Source organism: Macrosteles quadrilineatus, unplaced genomic scaffold, assembly GCF_028750875.1.
Source record: "Macrosteles quadrilineatus isolate MER2022 unplaced genomic scaffold, UCM_ALF_1.0 Scaffold_1__1_contigs__length_201487025, whole genome shotgun sequence".
Classification (NCBI taxonomy): domain Eukaryota; kingdom Metazoa; phylum Arthropoda; class Insecta; order Hemiptera; family Cicadellidae; genus Macrosteles; species Macrosteles quadrilineatus.
In genome coordinates, this window is record NW_026542594.1 from 7821279 (window position 1) to 7846343 (window position 25065).

The 25065-nt window shown below is 33.3% G+C and overlaps 1 protein-coding gene across 1 annotated transcript in view; it reads left to right on the top strand.

Moving 5' to 3' along the window:
- LOC129005734 (zinc finger protein 774-like) overlaps positions 1-25065 on the top strand; it is a 73156-nt gene that overhangs the window by 14427 nt on the left and 33664 nt on the right. Inside the window, exons 3-5 of the mRNA XM_054434719.1 lie at positions 15999-16230; positions 16692-16844; positions 24000-24131. Coding sequence (XP_054290694.1) covers positions 15999-16230; positions 16692-16844; positions 24000-24131 — 517 coding nt within the window. The remainder of the gene's footprint in view (positions 1-15998; positions 16231-16691; positions 16845-23999; positions 24132-25065) is intronic.

The following is a 25065-nucleotide window of genomic DNA, read 5'->3' on the forward strand; positions in this document are numbered from 1 at the left end:
GCAATTAGGCAAGTCATTAATAAATATAATAAATAATAAAGGCACAAGTATGGAACCTTGGGGAACACCATATGTAACGCTGGCCCAGTTAGAATAATATTTTATTGATTTTTTTATTACTATTGTGCGCTGCTTTCGATTGAATAGGTATGATCGTAATAATTCTAGTGCCATTCCCTCCAAGCCAATATTCTTCAATTTGATCAGCAGCAACCTGTGGTCCACACAGTCAAAAGCCCTGGATAAGTCACAGAAAACTCCTGCAGTCAACTGTGACTGATCCAGAGCTTCAAGGACACTACTAATATAAGTAAAAAGAGCATTATGTGTGCTTAGATTTCTTCTAAAACCAAACTGCTCTTGACACAGTTTTGAGTTACATTCCAGGTAATTTGCAATTCTAAGATGAATAATTTTTTCAAAAATTTTAGATACATTACTGAGTAAAGAAATTGGTCTGTAATTTTGGCTATTATTATGTGGGCCTTTTTTTAAAATTGGTCTGATTTCAGACAATATTAGCAAGTCTGGAAATTCACCCTCACTAAATGATTGATTGATGAGTCTAGCTATAATATCAGAAATAATGTCAGCAGTCCATTTCAATAATTTAGTGGGAATCTCATCCCAACCACAAGAATTACTATTACTTAAACTTAAGATAGCATTTTTAACTTCAAATTTGTTGGTAAAAGCCAAAAACTGCAATTTATCTGTATTGTCTGATTCTAAAGAGTTTTGACTGATGTACTTGTTATTGATGAAAGAGACATTTGGCACATTTAATATTTCCTTTATGTTGGAAAATTGAACATTAAGATATTCTGCAATTTCTTTGGGTTCATTTATCACCCTATCCCCAACATCAATTTTAGTAGTAGTCTCCGTTTTTACTTGAATGCCCAGTTCTTTTTTAACAACTCCCCACATAGCTTTTAGTCAGGGGGCAAACTGTATTCCGTGGGATTTTTTGTGAAGGGAATGTGTGACTATGTGGAATCTCTTTATTATATGTCACATAATGGTGTAGTACCGGGTGTTTACCCTTAAATTGCGGGGTTTGGTTTTTATGACGTCTTAAATCCAAGATGGCCGCCATGTGTGACATCTATTCATTAAATTAATAATAACTCTTTCCAGAGTAAAATAATCAAATTTTTATTTATACCATTGAATTCAGCTCAAAAAATTAAACAATTTGGTGTTTTGAATCATTGCTCTATGACCATTAGTTACCGAGATATTGAAGGCGGAAAACACAGAACATTGTCCCCAAGCAAGACCCCACTACCCCCATGTTATCCTTATGGGGAAAAAATAAAATTGTATATTTAGCTTATTACTAAGCATATCTTAATAATAATTGGTATGTGTCTTCATTTAGTAGAGATCTACTTGATTATGGCCTAAAATCCCCCATTTTGACATTTCCGTGGCAGCAAACCTGCATACTCACTTCCCATGTTATTCTTATGGAATTTTTTTTGCATACTTGTTTATGAACATACATGTTGAGAAATGTTAATGTGTGGCCCCATTTTAATAATTTATTGAAGCATTTGCAATTCGTTGAGTATACAGGTCTGCTGCTACGGGGGTATTGTAGCTATAAACAAATTACAGGTATAAAATAGGTAGAAAATTATATAAATTAGACTATAGTTGTGAGGCATATGTAATTTTGTAGGATTTTGAATTAAGCAATTGTATGATTGTTGGCAATAGACAGGTAATGACATGTCTGAAAGTGTGGCTAAGCTGGTGTTTTCGGCAGCCATCTTGGATCCACCATATTGGATATTAATAACTGTTTTTATGCAATGCTAGTGTTGTGACACATCATTATGAACTAGATTTTCACGCTGATTTCAATGCTAAAATATGTTTTTAAATATCTTTTTTCGTTTGGAAGAGATATTCAAATAAATACTCTCCTACATACATTTCTTAAGGACGTTTCGTAAGGTCATCAGTGTTACAATTTTTAGACGTGGAACCTCTTATATGCCTTATATGTCTTATATGCCTCATCACATATTATTTACTTTGTACTTACACCAAACAAATGTTGTAACCCTGATGACCAGCCCTGTATGTCTTTAATTGCTTTAACCAAAGACAAATTTCAAAATAAAAATAATTATTCATGTTAAATAAAGGTCCATGATTAATTTTCAATTAGTCAGATTTCATTTAGTGATTAATAAAATTTTAAACCAAACATTTACTGAGTAATTTGAGGCTAGAATGGACCCTTTAACGTATTAACAACCCGAGATATAAATCTTTTAATAAAAACTGATTTGGAAAAAGTTAAATTTAATATTGTGCTGTGGTCCATAGCTCAACTCTAACTCGTCCGATTTTAATGATCGATAGCTTAAATAAAAGCTCTTACATCACTGAATACTTTAAGACTAGAACGAATTTCAAGCGATAATATGAACTGGATATATGAGAAAAATAATCTGAAAAATAATCAAAGTACGAAACGTCTGTAAGAAATGTATGGGGGGGGGGGGAGTTTTCATTTCAATATATCTTTGAAACGAAAAACGATATTTACAAACGGTTTTTGGAATTGAAATTAGCGTAAACATCTAGTTTATAATAATGAGTCACAACACCAGCATTAGATTTAAAAAAATTTATTAATATCAAATATGGTGGATCCAAGACGGCGGGCCAAAAACACTAGCTAGGCCACACTTTCAGACAAAACACCCGGTAGTACGCGATACTATATTTCATTACCTATCTATCACTACCAATCATACAATTACTTAATACAAAATCACAAGAAATTACATATGACCCAGAACTATAGTCTAATTTATTTAATTTTCTACCTATTTTATACCTGTAATTTGTTTATAGCTACAATACCCCCGTAGCAGCAGACCTGTATACTCAACGAATTGCAAATGCTTCAATAAATTATTAAAATGGGGCCACACATTAACATTTCTCAACACGTATGTTCATAAACAAGTATGCAAAAAAAATTCCATAAGAATAACATGGGAAGTGAGTATGCAGGTTTGCTGCCACGGAAATGTCAAAATGGGGGATTTTAGGCCATAATCAAGTAGATCTCTACTAAATGAAGCCACATACCAATTATTATTAAGATATGCTGAGTAATAAGCTAGATATACAATTTTAGTTTTTCCCCATAAGGATAACATGGGGGTAGTGGGGTCTTGCTTGGGGACAATGTTCTGTGTTTTCCGCCTTCAATATCTCGGTAACTAATGGTCATAGAGCAATGATTCAAAACACCAAATTGTTTGATTTTTTGAGCTGAATTCAATGGTATAAATAAAAATTCGATTATTTTACTCTGGAAAGAGTTATTATCAATTTAATGAATAGATGTCATACATGGCGGCCATCTTGGATTTAAGACGTCATAAAAACCAAACCCCGCAATTTGAGGGTAAACACCCGGTACTACACCATTATGTGACATATAATAAAGAGATTCCACATAGTCACACATTCCCTTCACAAAAAATCCCACGGAAGCTGGATATGTGCAGTTTGCTCCTGGACTATTTACTCTTGTTACAAGATTTAATAATTTATTTTTGTAAAAAAATACAACCGACTTCAAACGCTCTAAAAAGAATGAAATAATTTCAATAAAGTAAACTTTTGTATTAGGCAAGCTCGCGTATTTTAAGTCGGCGCGGCTCTATGATGATTTTTGATACAAAATTGAAAGAGGGTGTCCATATTGCAGGTGACTATCTATAACTAAAGGTGTTAATCTGCATGTCTTTTTCATGGTTATGCGTTAAGTGTTATTTTATTACCGTAATCAGAGATCGGCATTATAGTGGTACTAACGAGTATCTTTAAAAAGATTATAACGCATTTAAATGTTTCTAACTTGGAAAAGTAACGTTTTAATACTAAACTAGCTTCTTTTCCCTATCATAATATCAAACTAAATTATTTTCCTATTCATATAGAACATTTGTGTGTGTTATTTTCAAAATGCATTTATTCTGAAGTAAACATAAAATATAAGAAAATATTTCCTTTAATATATAAACAAAACAGTTCAGTATGTTTTTTATATATTTATGTTATCCAGCTACAATTTATTGATTTTCAAAATACACACACAATATTTAATTTCAATCATATTTGCAGTTTTAGCCGCGCCGACTTGAAATACGTGAGCTTGCCTAATACAAAAGTTTACTTTATTGAAATTATTTCATTCTTTTTAGAGCGTTTGAAGTCGGTTGTATTTTTTTACAAAAATAAATTATTTCATGATTTTTAGTGACTGTATTTTTTTTATATATTAATTACTTGAGGTTTTTTGATAAGCAAAATTGTTTGAAACAATCAAAAGTTCAACCATGTTCAACAGAACAATCATTATTTTAAAACTGCTTGAGTCACCTGTTCAGGTTACATAATCAATGGGTATGAAAATAAACATTTTTAGATATTCCTTAAGAAAGAAAGAGTTGTCCATTACATTAAGCCTAATGAAAAACTAATTGTCTTTTCTAGATACATTGAAATGTCAGACATCATCGTTTCCTGCAATCGGTGTACTTATACATTATAAAAAGAAATACAGTAACGTCTCAAGCCTTTTGGCACAATATGAAAGTTATTCCTCAGCTACCAGCAATAAAAAATCTCTCAAAAGTGGAAAATTGGTCGTTAACACGTATAGTACCTTTGGAAAATATTATATGAAAGATTGGTTCAGCTAAAAGTGGTGTAATTCATGTAGGGGGTTTTGTTTGCTCAAGATATAGTCTAGTCGAAATTGCAAATCATCTTCCTCTAGGACTTTCCGAAGCAGGCATAATAGTATTGATATGTTATAGTAACTGGGTAGAGAATATTAATAAACATTCCACATCTGCAAATGAAATATGTATATGAAAGATTGGTTCAGCTAAAAGTGGTGCAAGCCATGTAGGTGGTTTTGTTTGATCAAGATATAGCCTAGTCGAAATTGCAAATCATCTTCCTCTAGGACTTTCCGAAGCAGGCATAATAGTATTGATATGATATAGTAACTGGATAGAGAATATCAATAAACATTCCACATCTGCAAATGCATGTTTAGTAATTAAAATATTTAACACTTTTAAGACAATTGACGACTATGCACTGTCTCACTTCATAGGTCGTGTAAGGAATAATTGCATTTAATTTATATTTAGACCTGTTTTACGAATGCTTTGGTTTTCACAATACACCTTTATTTGTCAATATCATACAGCTATTCACTGAAACATATATGTTTTTTTAAGTCAAATATTCAATACTAAAAACAGAATTACTGTATACACAAATCTGGTCAAACGTTAAAATACATTTTTTATAGTAACCAAAACAAAATGCATTTTTCTCAATGTAATTCATTTAGGCTCCATGGCAAGAAATAGTTTATTGGTCAATATGAAGCAACTGTTTCATGAAGAATTGTCTGTAGCTTCATTTAAATGGTTTCAACTAACAGCTGTAGGAATGTTATTATTATTTATTGCCTTCTCTGAACAAATGTAAACAATCTGCACAAATGTAAACAAAACAAATGTTGAATATTTAAGGTTTTCAGAATTTTTCACCGAAACAAATATTATACTTAAACATAATATATAAGGTACCTAAAAGAAACTCTCCTGGTTATTTTGGTGGTGGAACCACACTGATCGGTAAAAGAATCACTGAGAAATTGGTGAACATACATAGAAAAAAAAAACATCGCCACAAACAAATTGAGAACCTCCTCCTTTTGTTGGTAGTGGGGAAGTCGGTTAATAATAAAATTACTATTATGCAATCTCTTAGCCTGCAAAACTACCTTTTTGAAAATTCTTTTATAGTTCTTAACATAGTTCAAAAATGATTTTTGTCTACATGTTTTTGCCAATTGGTGTAATCTTCTTTTAGTCTCTGAAGAGACTGAAGAGACTCTTCTTTTAGTCATTATACCCTGAGTAATCCAATTCTCCTTACATTGGTTTTTCTTTTCTTTAATTAATTTCACAGGATAAACTTCATTCAGTGAAAGTGTAAAACTAGATAAAAAAGATTTGTATTTGTCATTCACAGATTTGTCTAGAGCTAAAGACTTGATATTGTCTCTTAATGAATTAATAAAAAGTGGTAATTTTTTAATAGGAAAAAAGCAAATTCTTTTGTATATACTTTCAGGCAAGTTTAAGGTTTTAGGCAATTGTAAAAATAATGCATTATGGTCAGACATGCCAAGATCAATATTTATGGTTGCGTTTTTATCATAGCTTACACTTGTGAGAATATTATCTATGCATGTTTTTGATGTTTTAAATACTCTAGTTGGCTGTCTAAAATTTATTTTCAGACCAAAATTACAAGACAAGTTCTCAAACATTTTTGTATCATTATAATTTTTTAAAATATCTATGTTGAAATCAGCTGCTACTATGATTTTCTTTGAGAAATCCTTTTTTTGTATTAGTTCCAGAAAAGATCTAAATTTACATAAAAATAGCTGTGTAACACTACTACCTGGTATTCTATATATGGAAACAACAATAATCTTCCAATCTATTATTTCTATATAAGAGGATTCAAAACAGAATTCATCATTAAATTCCTTTAGATCTTGCCTCACAATAAAATTGATTGTTTCATGCAATAGAACGCATGAACCACCAGCCGATTTTGTCCTAAAATACCCATCAGCTAAAGTAAAATTGGGTAATTTATTCAATATAGATTTGTTACTTTCTTTCAATTTGTGTTCATTTAAACAGATTATCTTAATTTGGTCAATATCTTTAATAATAGTGTACAATTCCTCAAATTTATTTTTGATGCCTCTAATATTATAGTGCATTAATTGACAACCTTTGAAAGTGGTTTTCATGTTTTCTCTGAGACTATTGCCAATAGCAGGTTTTTTGAAATTACTGGTTGTCCTATAACAGGAACATTGGACATTAGTGAATTAAAACTACTATTACCACTACTACTATTACTTTGGGATGAACTATTTTGGGATGAACATTCAGTTGCTTGGATATTGGAAATACAAAAATTTACAATTTTGGTTGAATAGGGAGTAGAGGTGTTGGGAGGATTAGGAGGAGAACACTGTTGGGGGAGCACAGACTGGCTTTTACACTCACTGGACACTAACTGCCTCTCAATAGCACCTGCCGTTGACTCCACTGGTCTTGGGTTGGAGTTGCTAGCTATGGCATCTTCTTCAACAGCATGCTGGGACATATTTGCCTGAGGTCTTGATGCCATGGAACATGTTTCCTCAACATTTAGTTTTTCTTCTCGAGTGCTCTTCTTGTATTCCCTTATTTGTTGATGGAGTGTATTTTTAAATGCATCAAAGCTCAGTTTATTGTAAAGATTTCTTGATGATTTCTCTTCTTGGACTATCACTGAAACCGGAACGCCTGTTGCAAGTTGAAAATTTACAATATTGCTAGCAAAATTTTCAATAGGGACCAAGTCTCTCACAAGTCCCATGGGCGAACAAATTAATCTTTTATATTGTCTTTGTTTAAAATCGTCCGTCAGATTACTAAAAGCTGTATCATAATCTGATATTGCCGGTTTCCCATTATACGTGGCTTTGGTAACCAGTCCATAGACAGCTGCTCCATTTTTATAAGTTTGCAGTGTCAGATAATTGTTGAGCATATCTGATTTTTTGGGCCTGCCAAAAAATTTTCTAAATGGAACTGCAACTCCAGCAGACATATTTCTTGGATTTATGAAATCACCTGATATGCAGTGAGAAAAAGCCACCTCCTGGTTTGATTTCAAGCTGTCTATTATATGATGCATATTTGATTCAATGATGTTTATGCTGTTGTGATTATTTAAAATATCGTTTATATGATTTTGTGTTGTCAACCAAGATGAAATAGTGTTAAGGATTATGTGAGCTACTTCAATTTTGCCTAGGTTGTTCAGATGTAAGCCATGTGAAGTGAAGTGTGATCTTTGAAGAATATTTAAGTTGATCAAATAGACATTATTTATTCTGTCTACCAATTCGGTGATATAATTATTAGCAGTTAACAGTTTAAGATTTTCAGGACTTTTTGCGGATTTGTCATGTCTCAGGGGTATCGTGCATATAAAAACTGGCCTAGAAGAACTCAGAAGTTGAAGTTTAGATTCTAAATTACGGTATATTTCATTAAAACAGTCTTTAAGACTGCCATTACTGCCTCCAAGAAAGATAACAGGCGAGGTGTCACTGACAATCGAAGCAGAATCAACAACTTGTGTTAAAGTGGTGTTTGCTCTGACATACCCGAAAGCATCCACTTTACCACCACTGAGAGCAGTTAGTTTTATTGGTATGTCCCTACCCTGACTGTCAGAACAGAAGGTTACTTTTAGATTAGATTTTGTTTTCTGTTGTTTTGCACATTTCCTATCCGATCCTAGTTTTATGTTCTTGTGCTTGAGGTGATTTTTCTTGTGCTTGAGGTGATTTTTCTTATGTTTGTTGTTGGCTGTCTTAGTTTGGTAATTGCTGTTTGTCGTAGATTTTTCTCCATCATTGTCATCTGATAACTTCTCCAGTATTGAAAACTTATTTACTTGTTTAATGTTAGATTCTCCTCCCGCCTTCTTAACATTTTTTTCACAGTTAGTATTGCTTTGTTTCTTTTTAGTTTGTATAACTGACCATGAATTACAACCAGCTGCCACCAGATTTTCAGTGTTAGGAGACTTGTTATGTACAAAATTGCTACTTACCCCATGTGGGATATGGTTAGTTTGCGGTTTAGTCTTCATTTCAACTGCAGGATACTGTTTAAGCATTGACTTGAGAACAACCATGTCAACTTTATTGCTTTGCCCATTGTAACTAAGGTATGCTAATAGTGCACGCTTTAATTACTACGTAAAAAACCAGCAATGAAGCAAACAACATGAGGAACATTAATAATCTAGTTAAGATTATTAAGTGTTTTAAAATCTCCTCTATATAGACTTAATACAAAATTAGTTGACATTGGCTGGTTTTAATTTGTATTCCTTACCATGATTAAAATGGCTTATAAATATTACCGACAGTTTTCTACGTTGTTCGTGATATTATTTTAACACAGGCTTACAACTCATGGCAGAGCAGAAAGCTAACCATTGCTAGCGGGAAGCGTGAAGAGAGAGACGACATATCAATGATAGGAGGCAGTTTGTATCAAGGATTAGTGGGTCGACGAAAATTTTTTGCTGACCGCGAGGTGCTTCATTTAGTCACGGTTTAGCTTGGAAACAGATTGTTTTGGTAGTAAAGTAGGCTACAAATTAGGAAGTCTTAGGATTTGTATAAAAAAGGTGAGAACTTAGCGGTGCCGGTCCTTATTATGCATCGACGGGTGGAGCATCTGCCACACTACATTAGTTTTTTCATATTGACTAACCAAATATATATTTATAAACCTTAAAAAACATACTAAAATTTTGTTTTTGTCACATTTTGCGTATTTTATTTGGAAAAAATATATTGAGGGTAAAACAAAATTGTGTACTCTAAAACATAAACATTATCAAAAAAAGTTAAAAATTTAATATTTCTTTGGATATAGTTTTATAAGAAAACCTTTAGTACAAAAGTTGTAGATAAACTTATTATAAATAATACAAATCAAATTTCACTACGATGGCATGCATAGAATTTGAATTATATCCAGTAAAGGGAACTACTGTAATTTCCAGGTTTGGAAGGGGTTGGGGGGGGGGGGAAATCTCAAGGGGGAGAATTGGGAACTTTTTGAAAATACACGTCTTAAGTGGTTCCTTCACATATAGCAAACTGCGATGACGCAGCGCAGAGGTGTTCAATTAGCCCGCACGGGCTCTCTTTGCCGACGCCCAGCTCTTCACCCGGTCACCTAGATGACTAACCAATAATATATTTGTAAACTAGGGATGGTCAAGTCTCGAAATTTCGGGAAATTTTAAATCTCGTTACACGAGACAAGATTTCTTTTTGGCCGAGATTTTTATCGAGACGAGAATAAAAAAAAAAAAAATTAAAAATTAAAAACGCCTGCAGAAAGTCAATGCAATACAGGAGCGTGTTGTAGTTGCGTTTCCTTTGCGAAGGCGTTCTTATTTAATTAATTCTTTAAATGTAAATATTACTTTAATTATTTAAATAATCTATAATATTAAAACGAAAGAGTGTTTTTTTATTTCACGATTCTGAATCAACCACTCGACGGATTTTCATGATTTTTGTGTTGAAAGAAAGATAATTTTGAGAACTAGGGAATGTCGAAGCCATAATTTTAGTTTAGGGTCCCAGTTTTTTAGAAATTAAGTTTTAATTTTGAAAAAGTCTAGCAGCCGACGCTAAGATTCTAAACTAGCTTTTGGCATAAAATAATTTGCTTAACATAACAGCTGTAAACATTCAGCTTTTGTGTCACAAATTCAGCATTTGGATAAAAATGTAAAGAAATACTTAGGGTTGACTTATTTATACTATGTGTAATGCTAATCATTGATACGTTCAATTCTTCTGTAAGAGGATGACAGATTAATTAAATATACATAGTAAAATACTAGGATGTTCAAATTATTTTTTAAAGCAATCTTTGTAATCTTCGATTTGTTTTAGAGCAATAATAATATAATTTGTTTTAACTAACAGCTGGATAAATATAAACTATGGAACTATGAAGTTATTTTATTTAGGCCTACTCTTATTTTGTCATTGATTATAGGAAATAAGTAAGATTAGTAGAGATAATTATACCACAGTTTTAACCAAAATTAATTAAACCACAGTACAAATCGAGGCTCTGTACATGAGTCTTAATAAAAAAGGATAAATGCAAATTATTTTACTGCTACACTTTTCAAGGAAAGACTAGAAAAATAACAATGTTTACATGTTTTAATTCTTCATGGTAGCTTTTTGTTTACAATTAATGATTGTCTGCTTTAACTTTGTTTGGATTAGGCCCGGAAATATTGATGTCATAAAAAGAAGATCAAGAATAATCCGGAATCACGATTTTAAATTACCACCACAACCTCAGCCGGGTTTTTTACAAAGATAAACAGATGGATGACATAGACTGAACACAACGTCAACATTGACCTAGGATACTGCAGTTAGACAAACCATCCTTTTATGAAATCGTGTTCAGTTGGGGGCGCCTATATCAGCGCCCCCTAACGTGAAAATATCACTTTTATTTCAACTATGAATATATTGTAGTTTAAATTAACTAATATGGGAAATTACGATGTACATTTATTCAATGAGGGTGGGTAATTATCAAGGATAGAACTGATAACGGTATGGATAATAAACATTGAAAATTACGTCATTAGCTTTACTAGCGTGTTTACTTTTTATATTCCTGCTACATGTGACCAGTTCTTTTTTTTGAAATGAATGTTATTTGAACCAAACAGCTGTTTCAAAACAAACTGTTATTGTTTTTACTTTTCTTTGTTCACGCTTGCAATTAATGCAGTGAAATTGATATAAAGGATAGGTGTGACGATTAGTTTTGATGTTAGGACACCAAAGTTAAATTATGTGTACTGTGAATTTTATTGGATATTATCGTTTTATTTTAGGTTGTTTCTATTCAGACCTACTACAACTAAGTTACTATACACAATTTCCAGTTATTGTGGTGATAATAATTATGGAAGAGGCAGGTATGCTATGGAAGGTGGTATCGTTGACTAGGTCTATACACATCTCAATTGACTATTACTCGCTCTACTGTAGGCTACTTATAATCAGATTGCGTCTGTGCGAATCTGTTGCAAATCTCACTTCAACGCTTTTCACATCGTAAAAATTGCAGAACTGCTGTTTTATTGTAAAATTATCGGATTTAAAATTCATATCGTATAGGCCTATGATGAAATAAAAACATATTTGGTCACACAAAATTTGTTTACGAGAGGATTTTTCACATTAAAACTGCATGAAACTTTGTCTTTATATGTGTAAATTAGCTGATCTGAATTGTAAACGGTTTTATGACTACTGAATTCCCGTACGTAGGACGGGCTAACACCTCGTATTACTTTAATAACATTTGAGAAGTTTTGTTAAGTGTAAGCAGTGTGAGGAATGTTTTATTACTATAAAAAGTCAAAACAAGTAACTATTTTATAAAAATTAATATTGCTTTTATTTGATGATTTATTTTATTTTAGGATAAGTTGAACTCTATCCTAACTGATATCACTATGTTTTCTAATCGTAGGCATTTTTAATAAGTTAGGCGTGATTAATAAAAAAATGTTATACTGATGTTTTTTAATAAAATATTGTAAATATTCTTGCCTATTATCATTATTTTTGTATTTAAACAGTCATCTAACAATGTTACAAAATCAGGTAAAAATTTTGAACGTGTATTTCCCGTTGTGTATGAGAAGGGAAATCCCGTCTCGATCTCGTCTCGAAATTTTATGAGAAATAAAAAATCTCGTCTCGTCTCGTCTCGAACTAAAAATCCAATCTCGTCCATCCCTATTGTAAACCTTGAAAGATGTACTGTGACGCAAAATTCTAAGGGGGGAATAAACTAATATTCACCTAAGTCAGGCTAGGCCTACCCCTAGAACTGGCCACACTCAAATTTCTTCCCCAGAGTGCTCAGAAGGAGCCGAGAAAAATCCAGGGGTCAATACGAAGTTGTCACGGCTTTGACTGATCAATTTATTTAAATTTTATCGAAGGCTCAGAGCTCTAGAAGCGCTCAGGAAATTCTGCAGACGCTCAGTGGGAGCTATATCATCCCAGCCTTCGTAATAGTGTTTTAGAAATTTTGCCTAACTTTTGAATGACTCTGTAGGGCCGACGAGTATTCAATCTTAAGCCAGTGTGATTCAATTACTCATAATAAACTTTAAAATAATTAACTAAAGGCCTAGGTAAATAATATAAAATCGAATATAATGTAAAAGCAATTCCTACAGAGTCGTTGGGGCCTAATTAATATAATTGGACGGATAATTTGACGTGAGATGATTTAAAATAAACATTAATTTACGTAGCTGATTGTTCAAATCAGCCTGCTCCCAAGACTTGGTTCTTTCACCCGCCAAAGACGGGGTTTAGAACTTAGACGACAAGTCTCGGGGTATTAAAACGTCGAATCGATTAAAATAATTTAAGTAATAATTCGTTAAGCGGATGAAACAAATGTAATTTCGTGGACAATTAATTTAAACGGAACGAAAGATATCCTCCGCTAGTCACTGACCGGCAGGAACTGGCGGGTCGACAAATATAATCGAACTTAAAACGGGTGAAAATAAGTGGCAGACGAGTATACGTATGTTAAAATAAAACGAAAATAAAATGAACGTTAGAAAGTCTAACAACGAAGTTAGCTAACCTGAATCAATAACGTAGAATCGTATGGCGTGATCGTAATTTCGCAAGAGCTCCTCGTGAACAAGTCGACGGTTGAACAGCGAATAAAAACTTGTCCGGCTCAAATCCCGATTTCCTCGGCCGCGGCTCAAGCGCTGCGGTGGCGATTTCGGAAACTAGCCAACAGCTGATCGGGGATTCGCCTGTTGAGCCGGTCTAGTTGTCGTCTGTCGTTGGTCAACAAACACCAGCTTAAGGTTATGTTGTCGTGGTCGGTGATAAATACTTGTAAAATCGGTCGGTTTAACTTTATTATGTGAAACGGAGTGCTATTATGAATAAATATATCGTTGTGGGTGTGTTTGTGTACTTCACTGTTATTAAAAGTAGGCCTACATTCTTTGGCCCATAGCCCAAGCTATGGCCAACACATAGGCCTAGGAGTAGGATGTTGTGGGTAAAAATCGGGTAAGTTATGGTGTTTGTTGACTATCAATACGTTTTTTTACCCCCCTTAAAATTTGGTACCTCACAGTACTAAAACTTTTGTTCGAACCATATTTGCGAATTATTTCTATTTAAAAGTAAACATAGAGAAAAACAAAATTTTGCACTCTGAAACAAAGCTTTTAACGAAGTTTAAATTTTATATCTCCCTAAGTATTGGTTTTAGAAAAATGTTGTAAATACAAAAGTTGTAGGAAAACTAACCAGAAAAAAAACAAAACAAATTGCAGCTCGATAGCTTACATAGCATTCGAGTTATGATCAATTAAGTAAAACACTGCAATTTCTTAGTTTGGAGTGGGGTGGGGGGGGAAAGCTCAAGGGGTAGAAGTGGGGACTTTTGGGAAAATACACCTCTCATGTGGTTCTATCACATATAAAAAATCCAGCTTTTTACCATTTAGTTGCGATAAAAAAAATTTATTGACTGGGCTAAAAATAGGTTACACAACCAATAACTTGATTCTTTTTTACTTGTGGGTGTATTTTGAGTTTGCAGTTATGAAAGCACCAAGCCAAGTAACTTAAGCACTTTAATTAAAGAGCATTGTTCTTACCCAGACCAATTTCAGTCATGAGCAACTATATTATATGTTGTTTTAAGTAAGGCTACATCTTTTAATAGGTTACACATTCACTATGGGAAATTTTGACGAGGGTAATCTTCCTGGAGGTAACTTCAAGAATAAAATCGTAGTATTCATATGGAAGTGCTTTTGTGGTTAAAATATTGTTTTTTTAGTGTTTATTTTTTAAAGTGTTTTCTTCAAGCAGCATTTTATGACCCTCAAAATATGCTACATAGGCCTATTGGTTTGATATGATAAAAAGTTTTGTTAAATGTGTTTAAAAAAAAATTTTAAATAACTACCCTATAACATACTTTAGCACTTATTAATTCACTAAATAAAATACACATACAGCTAGAAAATTGCTGGACTGCTTCTCTTCTAAGGCTTTATTATTACTGTATTTAATTTTTTACGTTGAGCCAATATATAACACGATGAATTTGTTTTCTAAATTCATATGTAATTTTGCGGGGCATTGAGCCGCACAGGTTCACTAGTAAATAATAAAAGTACAAAATTCAACATACATAACAAGAGTAAATCTATAACAACACAAAGCTGTGCAGAACAACAAAACTAAATCATTAAGGTTAAGAACAGGTGAAAAAAGGGGTTTGCTGAGGGTAATTTACAAGAGGCGAGATGAAGGAATATACAGAGAGAAGCACCTTGTACCGGAAATTCTGGCTTAGCTTTTCACTGATCAGGATTATAACTTTGTACAAACACATTAAATTTTTTCTTGAACTCTGCTTGGCTCACTTTTTGTGTTCTTAGACCAATTATCAATATTAATTATCAATCATTAAGATGGGGACGCCTAAATCTCTTTGACTCTTTATTGACTAAATCCACTTGTGCTGCATTTCCCAATTGCATCGAAAGAGGAATCGTACTGTGGTACAGGTATGAAGTCGGGTAATGCTGTCTGGTGAAAAGATGCTGCGGTCGAGTTCCTTGAGGTATGTGAAAGTCCAATTTTGTGAGAATTTCAGGACATTCCACCATTACTGATGGAAATTTATTAGAGACAATTTTAACTTTCTTTATCAAATTCTCAATAAGTTATGAGTTCAAGTGATAGTAGAAGTAATGATAGTGACTCTAAGGCAGTGATGTTGGTGAAGAGGTAATTAGATTAAAAAGGGGTTTCAAACAAAGGATAAACATCCACAATCCTTTCCCACAAAATTTTTCCAAAAAGGATGTCTTTATTCTCTTTTATTAGCTTTAAAACATTGTTATCTTGTCATCAGACATCTCACACTGGAGTATGTTGGGTTATCCTGAACAACAACAATAAACAACCATTAAATGTAAATGTAGCTAATTCATGACATGTTTTTCGTGACAATTGTCAATTTTATTAAAAGATAAATAAAACATGTGACAATTTGCAATTTTTAAATTGTCACCTGTCGGAATTGTCATTCCTGTCACCTTTTATGAAACGGGGCGCTTATTCATCATAAGACTATCTTTATAATTGTAGTAAACCGAAGCTTGATATAAATTTCTCATGTTCTTTTGATATTTCTCTATTTCTTCAGCACTGGTAACATCAGTGTGTCTTCGGCCAACATTAACACAAGTGGACAAAGCACGACAGGTACCAACACGACCAATCCTGGTAACCAACAGACGACAGTGAGTGTAGGTTCAGCTACATCTCCTGTGGACAACAAACTCAACATAACTCTGCCTAAACAGAGACCTCACACCTGTGAGGAGTGTGGCAAAACATTCTTGATGAAGCATCATTTGCTCACTCACATGCGGGTAGTGAGTAATCATTTTATTGATCTATTTTAGTTATAAATAACTAGTTAACTATAAATTAACAAGAGGATCTACCCGCAAATTCACGGATGTACAGAAGCCACCATTAAATTAACTTTGACTTTATATTTAATTTAAAGGGCCCAAGTTCAAGAAATCGTCATCAGAAGAAATGTTAAAAGCAGCAGAACCTTCATACCTTACGTTCTGAGGTGGCCGAGGTGGTTACTTTTGTACCTGAACTTGCCGCTCTCTTTCACGACGTCCTGTTAAAGATCGGTGACAACCTCTTGGAACGACCAACCGACATGTTTTGTTAATCTCATATTCATGGATTAATCAAACCCGAAAAGAGTCTTCAATTAATGTTTTCCAAATAATCTAATTACTTAAATGCTCAAAATTTACCAAAAATTCCTTGTTTCAAATTGAGTGGTAACATTGTAGACTGCTGTTTGTCCCAGGTACACACTGGTGAAAGGCCATATGTATGTCCTGAGTGCAACAAGAGCTTTGCACTAAAGCATTGTCTCAGCACTCATCTGCTGCTACATACAGCCGAACGCCCTTACAAGTGCAACGAGTGCAACAAGAGCTTCACACTTAAACATCATCTGGTGAGTGTTGCATAACCCTATATCCTCATCTAATCCATAGACATAATCATATTTTATTTGCACATAACATTCTATACATGTGTTACATACAGAATAGGTGCATTGTCAGAGTTACAATTATAAGGATATAATACCCCCGCCGCAGCAAACCTGCAGACTTAGCGAATTTCCATCTGCCTGATTGGATTTAAACTAAAATGTCTCCTTAAAAATATCACATTTATTCCCTATTTTAACAGAATTAGTTTAATGAGTACTTAGGTTTGCTGCAACAGGGAGGGTAAACAAGTTTTTTTTAATGTAAAATATTAAAAGGTACTGTGGTTTAGTAAGAAATTAATGTATTTTCCAAATTTGATCAAAATATGCTCATAAACAAGCAAACTACAACAGTTGACTTATTCTCCATAAGAATAACATGGGAATTTTAAAATTACAATTATTTTGAATTTTCTCCTTAACAATTAGGCGCATAATAACGCTTCAATATACTAAATTATTTGTTTTTTTAAGCTCTACAAAATGGTTTAGAAACAAATTGTGAAATTTTGTGTTTTTAGGGTCAAAAATGGGAAAAACCTATTTTTACCCCATAAAACCCCCCATAAACCCCCGTTCCCATAGTCCGATCATGCTGGTTCACGAACTCATTCAAGTTTATCCCGCCTTACACCTTCAAACCAAATTATATCAAAATCGGACAAAAATTACTCAAGTTATCGTGCGGATGGACACATATATATATATATATATATATATATATAGATAGATATATAAAAATTTGAACGAATGGTGTTTTTGGCCTCTGGGGACATCAAAATGAAAAAGTAAATCGGTCCCGGGCTTAGGTCTTACCATGAGACCTACGGTAATAGCTACTTCCCTATAGGGAAATTCGCTAAAAAATAAAATAGTAATCAAGATAATAATATAAATTAACAAAATTGAATGATAAAACTGATAAACTATTCTAAACTAAAGGGGTATTGTGAAAATGTGCAATTAAGTAAAAGGCTCTGTCAATTAAGAGTTCACCTATTTTATCTTTAAAATTATTTTCATTTAACAATTTATAGTTTGCATGCAGCACATTTTACAGCCTCAGCCCAGCATATAGTGGACTTTTTTCATAAAGGGTCAAATGGTGCCTTGGAAATCTAAAAATGTTTTCATTTCGAGTATTATATCTATGGTTGATTTGAATTGATTCTGGGAAGTTGTTTTTAGCTGAATGAATGTAGTTTAGTGATTCCAAAATGTACGGTCCTGTTAGGGTGTGGATTTTTAAATTTCGTAAAAGGTTTTTGCATGAACTACGTGGATGAGAGCAGGTCATAATACGGATAATGCGTTTTTGTAGCCTGAATATTGATTTGACTCCGGTAGCCTGACCCCATAAGATTATACCATACCTCAATACTGATTCTACATAAGCATGATAAACCATTTTCAGAGTTTCTTTAGGAACACAGTCCCTTAAGTGCAGAAATACAATTGACATGGATCTGTTTACTTTTTAATTGATTCAGATGTACATCCCATTTTAGTGATTCATCTATTTAAACACCTAGAAATTTATGAGAAGTTGCCAATTTAAGGGATTCAATTTTATTACCATTATTTCTGACGGAAAATTTTATTGTTTGCGTTTTTTCAAGATTAAGTTTTAATCCATTGTTCAAGAACCAACCCTCCATGTCATGAACCACATTTTCAAGAGAAGATAGCATTTCAGAAGTACTATTATTTTTTATCAAGGCTGTTGTATCATCTGCAAAAAGAATTAGTTCCTGATTAATAGCTTTAGGGAGGTCATTAATGTAAATTAGAAAGAATAGAGGACCTAAGATTGAACCTTGGGGCACACCTGCCAATAGGTTTTCCCATGGCGAATAGTACTTGATCTTATCCAGTGTTATTACAGTTCTTTGTTTTCTATTAGAAAGGTAAGAACTCAATAGAGAGTGACAACTTCCCCAATACCATAATCACTCAGCTTGAGCTGAAGGACTGAGTGATCAACACAGTCAAAAGCTTTGGACAGGTCACAGAAAACACCAGCTGTAGCCTGAGACCCGTACAAAGCCTGGGTAACCTCATTTATAAACTGTGTTAGTGCATAACCCTTGCTTAAATTTTTCCTGAATCCAAATTGTTTGTTATAAAATAGATGATTGCTTTCAAAATAACTAACCAATCTCAAATTTATGACCTTTTCAAATATTTTAGAAAAATTACTCAATACAGAAATTGGACGGTAATTGTTAATATCCGATTTAAGGCTCTTTTTAAATATTGGTGAGATTTGGGAAAGTTTTAGTTTATCCGGAAAAATTCCATGTATTAAACACTGGTTAATAATTTGAGATAAAGGTTCGGCAATGACATTAACAGTGGCTTTTATCAATTTAATTGGGATCTCATCCCAGCCAACGGATGATTTGTCTTTTAGTGACAGAACAATCTTTTTGATTTCCTCCACATTAGTTAGCCTGAGGCTGCACAAGGATATCCCATTATCATTACAGATATGTTTCACTGAAGCATGGACTCCATTGACAGTAGCCTTTTGAACATTTAAGTTACTTACTGTATTCGAAAAAAAATTGTTAAAAACTTTATCAATACTTCCAGGATTACCAAGCTCATAACCATTTGTATCTTTCAAAACTATTCTTTCTTTTGGTTTTTGGTTTGTATTCCAAGCTCTTGATTTACAATTTGCCAAGCTGCCTTAGTTTTGTTTTCTGATGTTTTTATAAAACTGCTATTCGCTAGTAATTTTGCTTTTTTTACAACTTTGTTAAATATGTTTTTATAATGCTTAACATATGTAATAAACTGTTGGTCATTACTGAGCTTGGCTTGCATGTGCAATTGTCGTTTTGTTTTACTTGAAATTTGTATACCTTGAGTAATCCAGTTTACAGAGAAAGACTTGGTTTTAGAATTATTACTATTATTTTTAAGAAACTTTGGAGGAAATATAGAATTAAAAGTCAAAAGAAAATCACTTAAAAAGTTACTAAAGTTTTCATTTGGGTTCAGGACTGGATCAAATGTAAAATTAATATTTTGGTTTAAATATGTACAAAATTCATCAATTTTTCTATTTGAAATTATTCTTTTGGTATATGAACTTGTATTATTATTACCAGTAGTCAATATATTCTTATATTGCCCAGGGAGGCTCAGGAATATGGCGTTATGGTCAGATAAACCTAAATCATTATTCAATTTGTGGTCTACTTTATACATTTTTTTTGTAATCATGTTATCTATACAAGTAAATGAATTGGCAGTTATTCTAGTTGGCTCATTAAACTGCAAACAGAAGCCATTACATTCGACAATTTCCTTAAACCTACTTGTGATTGCATCATCTTTTAAAATGTTTATATTAAAATCCCCTGTTATAAAAACATTTTTCCTTTTGGTTTTTTTTTGTAAACTAACAAGTAACTTTTCAAGTTTGTCCAAAAACAATTTACTTGAATTATAATTTGGCACTGTATAAATGGAAAAAAATACTGAATTGAAATCTACAAGTTCGATAGCGGAACATTCAAAAATAAAATCTTCATTTAAATAAGAAAACTCCTGTACAGTTAAGTATTTACAATTATTATCAACTAATATACCTGAACCACCCCTTAGACCACTATTTCTGACATACGAGTCGGCCCTTCTAAAATTATCTATTGTGTTGAGTAAAGAAATAGAATCATTATCCAACCAAAGTTCATTCAATGACATGACTTTAATATTTAATTTGGACTGTGATAAAAATAAATTGAGCTCTGATATTTTAGTAGAATTTAACCCTTGACAATAATTGTAGTGCATTACTAAATTAAATTTACTGTAAGTATCACTGTTTTTTATGAATCTGAGCTAATATTTCTCTGAGCTTTACTGTTGAGATAGTAAAATTTGTCTAGAACTAGTTTAGCAGGCATTTGGTCTTTTTTTTGGCATTTGGTCAGGATATCTTAGTTTAAAGACAAATGTAAGCTATTATATAAGGAGGAATCTACATCTATCACTGGATTGCTCTCACCACTTGACACAACACATTTACTCTGCTTTTTGGCACTTGACACTGATGGTTTCCTCTTCAACACCTCATTGTAGTTGAGATGACCAGGAACCGTTCGGTAGCCTGTGGAGCCAACATCAGGAACTTCTATTGCAGAGGGATGTTGTTGTGTTGAGGGATGCTGATCTGGTGATGACTGCTGTTGAGGGCTACTAGGTGGTGATTGTAGCATTGTAGCTGAAGTTGAAATTGTTGTTGTGAAATCATTTCTCTTGATTGTGATACTTTTTGTAATTCTTGTCGAAGTTTGAGGGTGAATTGGGGATGGGAGAGTCCATGATGGAGAACACGCTGAGCTCCTGGTTGCATGTTGGTGACAACTATGACCAGTAAACCGGTGATATCATGAAACTCGCTTATCTTCATGGCAAAATGCTCAATCTGCACAAGATCTCGGTCCATTGGGGAGCAGATTAGCACTCTGAAGCTCTTGGTTTTAATATTGTCTGTCAGATCTTTGAAAGCAGAGTTATAAGCATCCAGCGTGGGTTTGCTATTGAAGTGTTCTTAGGTTATAAGGCTGTATACCGTTGCTTGTTTAGGATTGGTCCTTTGGCATGTCAAAAAGTTTGTTAGGCAATCTTTTAAGTCAGGCTTCCCAAATAAAATAAAAGGGTTTCCTAAAAGCCACGGCCACACCCGCATCATTCTTCTTGGGTGATGGAAGTCGCCGGAGATGGTATGGGCGAAGGCTACAGAATTACACATATGAATCAATATTTCTCATGGATTGGTAACTACTTAATTGTAGTAAAACACAATCACACATCTATGATTCTCTCCATCCTCAATATTTTGATAGTTTGGATTCAATGCCGATTTCAAAATTGCACCAACATCGAATATTTTTGATCAAACAATTTTCACTATTTGGCCTCTGTGATTACTTTAAAATCCCAAGATTCCCTTCGCTAGATTGTAAACTTACTCTAAAAGACGGAAACGAAAATTCCCCAATACCATATTTTGGGTCTTCCAACATCAGAGAATCTCATTTTAAAATTTGACATAGTGTCCACCAATAAGGAGACCCGGGAATTATGCGTGAATTTTGAATTCCTACCGGGAGTTTTCAATTTACCCCAATCCCTCATGATAACGATGACGTTTCCGTGACCGCTAGAGACGATGATGATGTCCTCACGCCCATGGGAGATGGTCAATATTTTGCCGCAATCGTGGGAGACGATAACGATGTCTACACAACCGCAGGAAATATCAGAATGTTGCTGCAATTGAGGGAGACGATGATGACATCCATACGACAGCGAGAGATGATAATTATGACTACACTGGTGTTATGGATGATCAGAATTTGGCCACGATCGTGGAAGACAATGTTTATGTCCACATTACCACCCCGATAATTAACATTTTACCATGATCGCAGAAAATGTTCATGAGACTGCAGAAGACGATTATGACGTCTAAAATGTAGCCCCGGGATATTTTCATGGTTTTGCCATAATCGCGGATGATAATGACGATGTTACACAACCGCTGGAAATGATTATAATTATGCCACGATCACAGAATACGATTTTAACTGTTGACAGTTATGATGTTTTTGTTACCGTTGAGCGATATTTTGCCACGACCACAGAAGACAGTGGTGACGTTTCCGTAACTGAAGAAGACACTCAGGATTTTGCAGTGATCGTGGAAGAAGGTGATGATTTCTTTATGACAGCGGTAGATGATCTCGATATTACCTCGAGTTTAGATTGATAGACAATTTCAGGATGGCACACCTCTAGCAATAAAGTTTTCTATTGATATTTTTTTGTAATATAGCCTAATTTACCTTTGATATGATTTATTTAATGTGTTTAGAAGGGTTTAAAACTTAAATTGGCTAGTTAGAATGTTCTCATTGCTGCATTAATTTTTTCTGTAGGCTACTTGAAAAATAACCCATAACTCCAAAATACAAAATACATTATGGAAGTACATAAAGACAGGGGTTAGTGTAGTAATCCAAACAGAAATTTGGTAAAATTTTAAAAATGGTTTAAATTGATTTTTAGCGAATTTCCCTATAGGGAAGTAGCTATTACCGTAGGTGGCATGGTAAGACCTAGACCTGGGACCGATTTACTTTTTCATTTTGATGTCCCCAGAGGCCAAAAACACCATTGGGAACGGGGCTTTACGGGGGGTTTAATGGGGTAAAAATTGGTTTTTCTCACTTTTGACCCTCAAAACAAAAAATTTCCCAATTCCCCTTTAGATCTTTTTAAAGAGCTTAAAAAACTAATAATTTAGTATATAAAAGTATTTTTGTTCGATTATTATTAACCAAAAAAATTAAAAAAATTGTAAATTTAAAATTCCCATGTTATTCTTACGGAGAATATTGTCAAATGTTGTAGTTTGCTTGTTTATGGATATATTTTGATCAAACTTGGCAAATTTATTTATTTTGTACTAAGCTATCAATACTTTACTCAAAAACACACTTTATTAGTTTCCTTGTAGCAGCAAACCTAGGTACTCGTTAAACCTAATGTTATTAAAATATATTTAACTGAAAATCAATTCAGACAAATGGAAATTCGCTTAGTCGGCAGGTTTGCTGCGGCGGGGGTATTCAGGTTTTGGTATGGAGAATCGATCAATTTTGATATTGATAAATTACTTTTTTTTGATAAGTTATTCATAAATTGCAGGTTTAAGAATTAGTTTTTTCAAAGTAATATTTAAAAATTGCATTCTTGTGTCTAGAAAAATTACATTAATCACTAATATAATTAATTTTGATCTTTTAACTGAGTAAGCTTTTCTTATTAACTAAAATAGCAAACTGTGTTAGCCCTAAGCATTGCAGGGGTTGGCGTGATAAAACGTGTTGGAAAGTTTGGTATAAAAAGTATGACCTGAACTACCTGGAATTACTCGTGAATTTTTTCTGGTCGGCCTGGTGGACACCCTGTTTGAGTAGGGACCTTGAAATCAAATCTAAAAATACCCTATGAGGATCTGTATATAAGATACTTAAGTTTAGATTTTGCTACAAAATTCATTAACAAAGTACAGTACTCTTGCGTTATTTCCAGGTGAGCCATGAGCGTGTCCACACCAGGGATCGACCGTTTGAGTGTACTGAGTGTGGACAGCGGTTTCCTCAGAAGAGGCATCTTTCAACACATATCAAGTTCCATTCTGGAGAAAGGCCATTCTCATGTCAGGTATATTAAATTAGCCTATATAGTGTGAGTTTTAATTTGATTAGTACAACTATAGTACCTCTAGTGGGGGAGCAAACTGGTCTAGTGGTTAGAGCGTGGGACTTTTTGGTCCCTGAGGTCCCGGGTTCAAATCCCGCCAAATCACCAATGGATTTTATCTAAGTGATAGCATAGACTAAGCAACACAAGTAGACTCCTCGTCCCATTGTAAATTTTGAAGCTTGTTTTTCGTGTCTAGTTCATGTACATCAACACTGATCGCTGGGGCAGACGAAATTTTGTTTCTATTATTTTAGGGTTATTTTCATGATTTGTGCTTTACCATTTGGTTATATAACTAGGAGGCCAGTTATTGTTAATGATTATATTGTTTTACTTAATTAAATGAGGCTTTAAATGACTGAAATAACAAGAAACAAATTGTAAACAAAACACGACCCCTACAGTTGGACGTTGTAATATTTCATTTAATTCATTCATTTTTTTTAGCATGAAGTTTCTTAATATGTTAACTTTTGTTCATACACGTTTGTTATTAATCATTCCTCAGAAAGGCTGGCCTAGTATTCATTTTCCTAATTTATACAATTTCATTAATCTGTTCAATTAATCATTAATAATATTCTTTCCATAGCCTATATATATATATGTATATATAATTTTTTTTACAAAACCCAAAACTTGTTTATTTATTAAATTTGTAAGAGAATTGCAATACATCAAAATTTCTTATAATATCATTTCAAAATCCTATATATAATACGAGTAAAGTTTGAATACTTGTTACTTCGATCTGGGAATCGGCTCTAACAAAAACGTTTATATTTACGTTACGGAATAACTAAGTTCTGTGTCAAAAATAAGTTTTAGACCAGTGGTATAGCCAGGAAAAATCTATTTTCGCCATAATATGAGTACAAACTTTTGAAAATTT